This window comes from Stenella coeruleoalba (assembly GCF_951394435.1).
Source record: "Stenella coeruleoalba genome assembly, chromosome: 15".
Taxonomy (NCBI): Eukaryota; Metazoa; Chordata; class Mammalia; order Artiodactyla; family Delphinidae; genus Stenella; species Stenella coeruleoalba.
Genome location: NC_137161.1, coordinates 66,381,269 through 66,393,152, shown reverse-complemented (window position 1 = coordinate 66,393,152; position 11,884 = coordinate 66,381,269). Strand labels below are relative to the sequence as shown.

At 45.6% G+C, this 11,884-nt stretch overlaps 1 protein-coding gene across 5 annotated transcripts in view; it reads right to left on the bottom strand.

Moving 5' to 3' along the window:
• LDAF1 (lipid droplet assembly factor 1) overlaps window positions 1-11,884 on the bottom strand; it is a 36,668-nt gene that overhangs the window by 12,915 nt on the left and 11,869 nt on the right. Inside the window, exons 5-6 of one of the 5 annotated variants that reach the window (XR_013831700.1) lie at window positions 6,644-11,003; window positions 6,071-6,315 (exon numbers count right to left, since the gene is read on the bottom strand). The exons of 3 other annotated variants lie outside the window; for them this stretch is intronic. Coding sequence is in view for 1 of the 2 variants with exons in the window: in XM_079946097.1 (XP_079802223.1) it covers window positions 10,967-11,003 (37 nt within the window). In the remaining variant the exon portion in view is untranslated. Of the gene's footprint in view, window positions 1-6,070; window positions 6,316-6,605; window positions 11,004-11,884 lie in introns of those variants that run through there. One more of the 5 variants, XM_079946097.1, reaches the window with a different exon arrangement.

Sequence of the window (11,884 nt, the reverse complement as noted above, 5' to 3'; positions counted from 1 at the left end):
GAAAAACAGCTCTGCTGCCCCATTTTGGACTTGTGAATTCCAGAGATATAAAATAACTTGTTTCAAACCATTTAGCTTGTATTAATTTGTTACGGTGGAAACAGAAAACTAATATACCCTCTAATGAGTCATTACCCACAAGTTGAAAAACACTTTGCTAGAAATGCACATGTTACAGATGAGCAGCTTGAGCCCTAGCAAGCTTGTCTAAGGTATCAGAGCATCTTGGTTACAGAGGTGGAGCCTCTCATCCCCAATCTGCTCTGTTTGTGTAGAGTCACAAGCCAGGATCAGAGTGACTTGGGCCCCAAGGCTGCCGCACGGCAGGTTGGTTCTGATGCGTTTGCAAATGTCGAGGCAGAAATTTGAGAGAGGAAAGCCAAGCTGGCTGTGGAGCAGCTGCTGGAATGAACACTAGTTGCCATGGTATCCTAGAACAAATATAATGAGCAGTTGTTTAAAGTCGTGTTCTCATCTTCTGAAGGTACCTATCCTACTGTATACATGGGGGGGAGGCAGCCTAATAAGCGGAGAGGAGCTGTGTGGGCAGAGAGGGAGCTCAAATCCCAAGAAGCTGCTCCTTCATCCAAACCTGTGTTTGCAATCTCCCTCACCAGGTAGGGATGGGCGGTAATTGTAACTCAGGTGGCAGGAGGTAGACGAAAGGCATTTGGGATTCTAATATTCTACTGGACAGTTCTGTTGGTGCAGTTTACAGGGGCTGGGAGCAGACTTGTGTGCCTTGGGAAGCCCCCTTTAATGCTGAACTTCTCTTCCCTGCCCTGTTCTGCTGCTTCAAGCTGTTTTATGGAACGTGTACAGCTTTAGAACAAGAGCTGGGCTTGGGTTCTGGATCTGTCTTCCTTACTGTGTGACCTGGGGCAGATGGAACAATTTCCAAGCCTATTTCCACATCTGGAAAATGTGAATAAAACCTATTTTGGAAGCATGCAAGGGTTCAATGAGATAGTCAACGTATTAGTGTACTTGCATTGGAGCCACCTAGATAAAACCTCATAATACTATAAACAATAACTGAAGGTTGAATAAAATTCTGTGACAGATGAGAGGTTCTTGATCACGCACATATTTTGTAAAATATAGATGCCCTGACGTCACCTACTGAACTAGAATCTTTTAAGGAGTGGGGTCTAAGCATGTTTAGGCTCTGTGGGAGGCTGAATAATGGCCCCCAAATATCTGTGTCCTCATCCCAGGAACCTGTGACTGTTACCTTTCATGGCAAAAGGGACTTTGCACACATGATTAATCTAAGGATCTTGGACCGAGAAATTATCTGGATTATCCAGGTGGGCCTGAATGTAATCACAAGCATCCTTATACAAGGGAGACAGAATGAGATTCACCTACAGAGAGGAGCAGGCGATATGATGATGGAGATAGAGACTGATGCACTTTGAAGATGGAGGAAAGGGCTCCAGCCAAGGAACACAGGCGGACACAAGAAGCTGAAAAAGTCAGGCAAACAATTCCCCCAGAGCCTCCAGAAGGAAGCAGCCCCACTGACACCTTGACGTCAGCCCAGTGAAACTGTAAGAGACCTCCAGATTTGTAGGACAGCAAATCTGTGTTATTTTTAAGCCACTAAGCTTGTGGTAATTTGTTACAGCAGGGAGAGGAAACTGAACACAAGCTCCTCGGATGATTCTGACATGTACCCTGGATAAGAATCACTGCGCTAGACAAACGCAAAGGCTGTGTGGACAAAGAATGTTGCCTGCCATCAAGCCCTCAGCCACTGCAGCTGCCCCCAAGGTGCGCCCTGAGGGGAATTCAGGATGGAAAAAAACAAGATACTGGCCCTGGATAGTTAAGACGCATATCAGAGGAATAATTTCAAAGAGCCCAGACTCTTGCATCTACACATACACAGAAAAGCACTAAAATCATTAACTCGAGATGTCTGTTTTTTGTGATTAGCAATATTTTGATGTTTGACCACCACGTTTGTTTGTTTTCAGCAAATCTCCTATACGTCCAGACTCCTCCCTTAGCTCTTTGCAACAGTTCCTCAGAGCTATCTGAAAGGCTGTTTCTGAGCTAAAGTCCTCAGTAATGTCCTTGAATAAAACATAATTCTCAACTTCTGGCTTGAGCATTTGTTTTCAGTCGACACTTGACTTTGTTCAGGAATGACATAGCATGCCCCTAGTATCCTGATTGGGCTAAATAATCAAGATAAAGCCGCAATTCCCCTTGCAGATATTTATGTAGTGGTAGGTACATGATACTGTTCTGTTCAACGAGATTTAAGCGAGAAACTGGGAGGGGGCTTCTGTCTTTTTCCTCATTTCAAAAAAAAGGTATATAAGGCTAGCCCCTTTTCTCCCTGTCTTTGGCTGTGGTTGTGTGAATTGTGATTCCTTGAGCTGTGCCAGCTTTCTTGTGACCGTGAGGAAACAGATCTAAAGTTGCTCTCTGAGAACGGTGGAGTAATGACACAGAAAGCCTAGATTCCTGATTACGTCACTGTGTTTCCTAAATCAACCCTAGAACCACTTGTATCTGGATTTCATGTTTAGTGAGATGCTAAGAGTTCTTATTTTTTTAAGGGAGGCACTTTGTTTCCTGTAGGTAAAAGCATTCCAAATCATTCAGGCTTAAAGAACCCTTATTTTTAGAATAAAGTTTATGACTATAATTTGCATCTATAAGAACACACCAAGTTATATGTAAGCTTTTCTTTGGGTTAACAGCCAAATTTGTATAAACCAGAAAAATAAGAAAACCTTTTGTTAACAGATTTATTTTGCTTTGGCTCCCTCAAGGCTCAAGAGGTCCAGAGTCTGGGCTTCCCTGGTGCCCCGGTCTGGGAAGATCCCACATGCCGTGGAGCAGCTGGGCCCGTGAGCCATGGCCGCTGAGCCTGTGCGTCTGGAGCCTGTGCTCCGCAACGGGAGAGGCCACAACAGTGAGAGGCCCATGTACCGCAAAAAAAAAAAAAAAAAAAAAAAGGTCCAGAGTCTGATTCTGTTCATCTTTGAACTCCCACTGATACTTCTGTGAGGGAAGTGATTTGACCAAAAATGCAATGCAAAGAAGCTTGATTCAAAGCAAACAGTATAGTCACTTACTTCTCACCCTTACTTAGAGATGAATCCTCCTGCCTTAATTCTGTTCCAGGGTCAAAGGAGCAGGGAAGATGTCATAAAGCAAGAATTGGATGCAGGAGACATGGGTTCTATCCCTGGCACTGCAGACTTACAGTGTGCACTTCCTCCCTGGGCCTCAGGTGTACCAGCTGTAGAAGGAGAAGACTGGAGAGAGCATCTATCACCTTGCCACTCAGGGTGTGATCAGTGGTGGGCTTTGAAACCAAGGGCAGTCATCAGTTAGATTCCCTTAGACTATAAGGTGCTTAATAAATAATATCCTTTAAACTGCCTTCACTGACCAAGCTTACTTTCTTTTGCGAATTGCATACCCTCCAAACTTCATGTAACTTGGACTGTATCAAGACTCCTTTAACAGCCCCTTATAGAAAACACCTCTGAGAGTAATATTTGCTTAAGTTGTTTTTAAGGAACATGGAGCTAGTCTTACCCAGTTCAAACCAGTTGAGACCACCAACCATTCAGCTGGGCCTGCACAAGTGTCTCATGGGTGACTTTTTGACGTCAGAGGGCCAAAAACTCCACCCTCAGATCATGCTACTGCCACCATTTTCTAAGCATGTGTCCCATGAAGAAGCATGTAACTCAGATATGCTTGTGCAGATCACTGATTACCTCACCTTTTTCCTGACTCCAATCACCTTCCCCTGGACCTTCGATCACCCTATACTCTCCACCCACAAATATCCCGAGCCTCTTGCCTTTGAGGAGGCAGAACCTGAGACCTATTCTCCTGTCCCCTCGCTTGGCTGCCTTGTGAATAAACCCTTTCTCTGCTGTAAACCTCAGCGTCTCAGCGCTGGTCGGGCAAACAAAACTAGTTCAGTAACAGCTTCGCCAGGAGCTGGTGAGCCATGTAGAAGCTCAGGTCCTGCTCCAGACCTACAGACTCAGAATCTGCCTTTTAAACCCTTGTACACATGCACATTAACGTTTAAGAAGCACAGTCTAAGGCTTCCCTGGTGACGCAGTGGTTGAGAGTCCGCCTGCCGACGCAGGGGATGCGGGTTCGTGCCCCGGTCCGGGAAGATCCCACATGCAGTGGAGCGTCCGGAGCCTGTGCTCCGCAATGGGAGAGGCCATGGCAGGGAGAGGCCCGCGTACCACAAAAATAAATAAATAAATAATAAGCACAGTCTAAAGCTTCTTCCAGCTCTCAGTTGAGTCACCTTCAGATCACCTGATGTGAGTGCCCTCTACTGGCTTTAGGAAACATTTTCTTTAGGAAACACTTCTGTTCCATTTCCCTCTGCTGGTTCTTTAAGGTTTCCAAATGGGACTTGAAGCTCCTAAATAGGGCCATAAGGACTACTAGAGCATATGTATGGGGCTTGAGTCTCCTCTGCAGTTTTGGGAAGCCGATCAATGTCTACTGCCTGAGCAGAGGGGCCCATGCCCTCTCTAGCTCAGATGGCTCTCTGATTCCCAATTACCGAGTAGTCTACCTTCCTAATGTCTCACCCTTGCCACTTCTGCTTTAGCAAAAAGCAGGGAGCAGAGGAAGAGCACCTGAGTGGGCCAGGTGATGGTGGGTCCCTGGCTTAATCACTAGCTAACTCTGAGACCTTCAGAAAATGACTTGCTTGTTCGCCCAGTTTCTTCTGAGGCCAGTTGACTAGTAAGGCATGGAAATGAGAAGAGGAGGACCTCTCAGGACTCTTATGAAAGGTCAGAGATGGTAACATATGTGAAAGCTCTTTGAAACCCTGAAACATTTCACAAACGTGAAGGTGTATGTGTCCCTGAAGCCGCTAGTGTAACCAGCTGCTCTGGTGCAGACCTGGCCAACCCCAGCCCCGCCTCAGTCTGACACCGACCAGGGTTCTTAGCCTTCCCCAACCGATAGAAGTTGACTAGCGGCAAGACAAGAAACTCAGGCAAGGCTTTACTGGGGACCCTGCTGCAGCAGAGGGGAGCGAGAACAAACAACAGTTTCCCTTGATTGCTCGCTCCCTGAGGGGGTCGAGCTTATTCCTTACATGGGGTGAGGGTAGGGGTGTGTCCAGGGATCAAGCTGGAGGCGTGGCTTAGGTGGTTTGCCCACCCCTTAGGTGGTGTTGGGTGCAGCGGGCATGCTCGGTACCCTGCTTTTGCTCCCCACACCCACTTTTTGCTCTGGGCTCTTCAAAATTGGCAGTTGGGTTTTTTTGGTCTCTTTGTATCTTTTGTCCAGAATTTGCCCCAAATTATCACGCAGTTATTTTTAGTTCCATACAGTTTCTTTGTATTTTGTTGCTTGAGGAGAGGTGTGTCCAGGTGCAAGCACTGCAGAACTGCAGCACAGCAGCAAAGGACCCCAGGTCCCAGCCTGTCTCAAGCCCAGCTCTGCTGTTGTGTGGTCTAATGCTCTAAATTCTCATTATTTGTCTAGATCAGGGATTCTCAACCTTGGCACTGGTGTTTGGGTCCCTTAGTTCTTTGTTGTAAAGGGCTGTCCTGTGCATCGAAGAATGTTGAGCAGCATCCATGACCTTGACCCACTAGATGCCAGCAGCATCTCCCCCAAACACAGTCATGACAGTCAAAAATGCCTCCAGACACTGCCAAATGTCCCAGGGTGGCGGTGGGAAACGTCACCCCCGATGGATAACTCCTCTAGGTTCAGTTTCCTCAGTCTTTCTACTCAATGCAAAATATTGTGCAGGGGTTTCTATATTTAAGTTTCTGGGCTACCCAAAAGGAAAGATACAGACACTGTTTCCATTCCCAGAGCACTAGAAGAGAGGACGCAGGCAGGGCAGGTGGGAGGAAGGACAAACATAAGGGAATAGTGGCAAACAAGAGACAATCTAGTCAAGCAAGGGTTTAATCGTCTAGTGTTTTGTAGCACTTTTATAATTTAGAGATCACTTGCCTCAGTTCCCACTGACAGGTTGGGCGGCATTCTCGTTACTGACTGAGGAAACCAATGCCCAGAGAAGTTGTCATTTGCTTACCATGCCTGGTCCATGAGGGCTGTAAGTGTAGAGACAGTGTACATTAAATGAGACATGACTTCACTGAGGGATGAGCCTTGAGCTGGATCGTGGAAGGTGGAAATGTTTGGAAACAGGAGGTGGGGAGTGGGATGCTCCAACGTCATTGATTTTCAACTTCCACACACGATGGATAATATTCACCAAAAAGACACATCCAAGAGGCATGCCAGATTTGGATGTAATCCCCACCTCCTATCTTTCCCCTAAGAAGGCAAAGAAAGCACTTCAATCATTTGTACTTATCAGAATTCTTACCAACCACTCAGGGTGTGTGTGTGTGTGTTTGCACACATGCTTAATTACTCAGGTAGATGTGTGTGCACGCACAGATTTAATCCCTCGGGGTATGTGTGTGCCTGTACACACACACGTGTTTTGGGGGATGCTGTGCAATAGGTAAGAAAAAGCAGGTTATTCTCAAATTCCGCCCCCCTCTACTTCCACCTGTTATCTCCTGCTCGAGGGAGCACAGCAGAATATGTGAAGTAGTTAGTCATCCTCAACCTTGTGACAACTCACACCTGATCATACCTTGCTGGGGTGTCACAACATCCAGGCTGAATCTCCTGTTCTATGAGGAGCAGATAGTAGAATCCATGCAGAGGCGGTGGCTGAAACAGTACTTCTATGTGCACAACTCTAGGGGGAGCCAACGGTTCACGTCCTATTTTAGGAAAACAGGGATCCCTGAAGTTATTCGACACAGCAGCAAAGGTTATAGGAACTGCTGCACACAATGTCTGTTAGGGCATGGGTCCACATCCCAGGCCTTAAAGGCAGTTGGAGGCACTAACATTTAATAGCACGCTGGTTACAAGGGTGGGCTCTTCAGCCAGGCGAACTGGGCTTGAGTCCCACTTCTGCTTCTATGTGCCCTTAAACAATTTAACATCTCAATCTTTCAGCTTCCTCATCTCTAAAATGAGTGGTAGTGAGAACTGACTGAAAACGTGTATTGAAGTGTAGAGGGCTTAATATAGCACCCGACTCATGGCAAAAACAAACACCTATAGTTATACTGATAAATTAACATTCCGACTGTATAGTCAGTTTCGTGCTTTTAATTACCTTTCCAAATAAGGAACACATTGAACTGTGCCTAAAAGGCCAACAATACCTTTTTTTTACTTAAGTATAATTGACACACAATGTTAGTTTCAGGTGTACATCAGTGAGTCCATGTCTTTGTACATCATGAAATGGTCATCACAATAAGTCTAGTTACCGTGTCACCATACAAAGCTAGTTCAACATTACTATCTTCCCCATGGTTAACCTCACAACTATTCCACTCAGTTTCAAACGATGGTGCATCTCGCACTTTGACAACTGTTGTTTATGGGCAAGCACTGTGCTGGGTTCTGTATTTTACTTCGTTTGATCGGCAAAGGCCTCAGGCTCCAGGCAGTGTGACAGACAGCCTGAATTGCAAAGCTCTGATTTAGATGCCCCGTTTCCTGGCAGAATTGGTGAATCATTTCTGCTCTGAACCTTCGTTTCATTCACCTCTGAAATCCAGAGGCTAAGGGAATATGAAAAATGAGAAGCTGGCAGGTGCAGCTTGTGATGGGAAGGAGTTAGTTAGCACTTTTAAGTGCAGTGGAAAGGCAACTTGCACTCTGCAGTTTGAAGCAAGGCTGTTTATGTGATCAGAAATATGTTTTAAAATGGTCTCTTGGCTTCTCTCAGGAGAGCATTCCGTAAGAAGGCTGTGTAAAGCTCTCAGTACTGAAAATACTCCTAAACCTTGTATCCCCAGCCCATACCTACTCTCTAAGCCACTGCTCATCTGTCACATCCTCTTGGTGTCAAAAAGGCATATCTGACTCAACGTGAGCAAAGCAGATTCTGACTACTCACACAGCCCCCGTATCAGAAACTAGTGCCACTGACTACCCACTGGCTCAAATGAAAAGTTTATGTGCCATCCTTGTGTCTCCCTTTCCTTCACTACCCACATACAATCCATCACCAACTGCTGCTAGCTCTCCAAATGAGGAGGGTCTCCATCACTTCCACTCTAGTGCAAGCCACACCATCCTCTGCTCTGGACCTCCACAGACCCGCTAACTGGACTTTTGACTCCCAATCCATTGGCCACAAGTGACCTTTAAAAATCCAAGTCTAATTATGTCCCTCTTAATGCAAAGTGTAAAATTCTTCATCATCTTCCCTTTGCTTTTTACTGTAAATTTCTTTCCCTACGAGGTCCTGCCTGATGGGCTCCTCTCTCTCCTCCATTTACCCTTTACTCACCAAGCCCAGTCACACTGATATTTCTTTTCCTAAAACACATTCAGCTCCTTCCAGTCTTGGGGCCTTTGTTTTGCTGCGCCCTCTGCTGGGAATACCTGCCCCCCGCAGCTCTTAGCACAGTGGCAACTTCTCATTATGTGGTTCAAAGAAAAGATTTCTGTGGCTGACATGGCCTGCCCCTTCTACTTTCTTCAATGCACTTATCATAATCTAGTATTTTGTTTACTTGATGTAGCAGGTAGAATCTAAGGTGGAGCCCATGATCCCCAAATGTGGTATGCATTCCCTTGTGTGATCGCTCCTCTTCGTGTGAGTGGGACCTGACTGCTTCTAACCCACAGAATGTGGTGAGAGTGATGGAATGTATGTGATTATGCATACATGATTACGCGTTATAAGAATGTGATGTCCATCCTGCTAAGAGACGTTCTCCCTGGGTGGTTTTGAAGAAGCAAGCTGTCAGGCTGTGAGCTGCCATATGACAGGGAATGAGGGCCTCAGCCCCAAAGCCTACAAAGAAATGGATGTTGGCAACGACCATGTGAACTCGGATGTGGATCCTTCCACAGGCGAGCCTCAAAGGAGAAGCAACGTGGCAGCGCTGCTGTTGTAGTCTTGCAAAGGACTCAGCTAAGCCAGGCCTGTACTCCCAACACACCGAAAATGTAGGATGACAAAAGTGCTCTTTGTAAACCGTTACGCAACAATAGATAACTAATACACTTGTTAGCTGACTCCTGCATTAAAAAGTAAACTTCAGGAGGCCAGGGCCCTCTTCATTCTTCTTTTCTGAAGCCTCAGAACCCAGCAGGGTATTTAGCTTAGACAGCTACTAGCAGACACTTGCAGGTCAGAAAGAAACATTCAGTAAATAGTAACTGTTAATATTAACACCCCCATGCATTGGCAGGAAAAGGCAGTTCTTGTTCTCTAATAGAGTTGACGGCCCCTTTAGTGACAGGTGTGGCTGACTGTCATGGGATACAGAAAAGTCTGAGTACCAAATGAAGGCCTTTATGCCCTCCTGAATCAAAGAGCAAGTATTTGCTTCTGTCTGCCTGGCATACATTCCCTTTCCTTGCGATACTCCTTTGGGATCGGATTGTCCTCCCATCTCTACATACGCTAGCACTCCCACCTATGCAGAACCAGTGGGGCTGGCCCACCCCCTCCCCTGGTTCCAGAATGCACACATGTCCCAGCCCTGACCTGTCAGCATATTCCATCCACCCTGGCCACGGTGTTTGGTTTGGGGTTGCTCACATGACCCAAGTCTGTCTGATCGGAGCCAAAAATCTAAACATACTACTGGAAAAGAACAGCTTCCTTGTCCAATAGGGAGTGCTAACTACAAGGCTGATGTAAAATTAGAGCTGCTGGGACCTCCACATGGGGAGGGCCTGCCTAAAACTCAGCTCACACTGAGAAAAGCAGCGCTGAGAGATGAAGGGAGAGAGATGCCTAATGACACCACTTGAGCCCCTGGATCCAGCAGCGCCTAAAGTCCTACCTTTCGGCTTTTTAGTTCAGTGAAACGAATCCGTCCCCCTCTGCCCCCACTTTTTAAATCCATTTTGAGTTGAGTGTCTATCACTAGCAACTAAAAAAGCTTTATTACCCAGGATCTGCCATGAAATTGACACAGAAGGAAAAAATGGGTTTGATGTCTAGAAAGGGGGTATTTTGAAATAGAGTGAAGAAAAAAAGCTCATCTAAATAAATATTTTTAAATAAAATACCACAGGGAATAAACCACTGAAGTAGATATCCCATAGGATTTAAAAAATTTTTGTAGTCCTTTATCATTTTCATGGGACTTTTTGAAGAAATGGTTTAACAAGACAAGTCCTTAAAACAATAAAAAAGTATCAAGTGCAAATATTTTAAAGAGTAACATGACTTAACAATACTCAACAGTGGAAACCATACCTTTAGACTTAGAAAAAAATGCTCTTGGCCGTAAGGTTAAGTTTGGACTCTATTTTCTAACTTTGTCTGAGAAGCTATTATTCCTAAATGTTGTTTGTCTTTCTGATAAAAGACTAATAAGGCAGAAGAGCTTGTTCTGTTTTAGATTCTTCCCCCCACCTCTTTTTTCAAATGAGTGAAGAAATAAGCAGCTCTCATTTTAAAAAAAAAAAAAGGAAGAAAGAAAAAGGAAAAACAATCTGTGGCTGTCCCAAATTGGGGCCTCGGATACAAGATCTGAGCCTTTGAGGTCAAGTCACCGGCCTGTAGAGGCTCAGAACCCTGCCAAGTTCAGGTGTGCATCTCTGGGGAGGAGGGGGTGAGAGGCGCGAGGAGCCGCCACGCCATCGAGATTCTCTGCTGATTCTCCATGTGAGGGCCGGTCAGCTGATGGAACTGACCAAGAGCAACAAGATCCCCAAAACTGTCCATTGCAGGACCCTACAAATAAGTGAAAAAGCTAGAGGACACCTCCAGGAAAAGCTTGACTACCCAGTCCCTTCTGAGTCATAATCCCAAGGGGCAAGGATGATCCAACAGCTTTCCAGAGGTGCTTGAAAAAAAGCTTTGGTTCCGTTCAGCTGGTCATTCCTGGTAGAGCCCCTCTAAGTGTGTAGACTTCATGGCCAGCTAACAGTCGCCACTGGAGTTGTGTTGTGTCCATAGTCTGTTTGGCAACAAGAGGAAATGATCAGCTCTAAGGCCTCTTTAAAGAGCAATGCTGAGAGTATACATGGCGGAATGAATGTCGTTTTTTGTTGGTTTAGTTTTGGTTGCTTCTTGCAACCACACCAGATTTTGGGCGACACTGACTTTACAGATGAGGAAACTGGGGGCCCGAGAGGTCAGAATACCTGAATTAGGGGCAGGGGTTATGATCCTTTTTCCCATTCTAATTTGGATACTGCGTTTTCTCCGAACGATTGTTTGTGTCCTCATGACAATCCAGTGAGAGAGGCAGAGCAAGGAGTAGCCCTATTTTACCAATGGAAGAAAACTGAGAACAGAGATGTTGAACAGCTTGTTCAAGATCACACAGGTAAAAAATGGCATAGCTGGGATTCAAATTCTAATTAATTCTAATCAACTGACCATTTCTTTACATCTTTAACAGAAGGGAGATGGGGCAGGGAGAGAAATAGGTTTGCCTTTTTTCAGCCCAGTGATGGTAGGTTTCAGAGGTAAGTGAGAGAGGAGGTAGCACTATTGATATTAACTCAACTGGCTCTATGGATTCTCTTTGAATGTCAAGTAGCCTTGCTAATAACACTTATACCCCAAGCGGGGGAGCTATGGCACACACCAGAGCTTGGCTGACCAACACACATTCCCAAGGCCCTTCTCCTTGTGGGTGTATACTCCATTTCCCAGCCTCCCTTCCAGCTTCCGGTGGCTATCTGCCGAAATTCCAGCCAATGAGGTTGGTTGGGATAAGAAAGGGGGTAGGTTCTGGGAAAGATTTCATTTACTTGACAAAAAAGGTCAGACTCAATTGGTGAGTGAGGACTCATTTTTTTTTCCTCTCTTCATCCTGCCTTGAACGAAGTT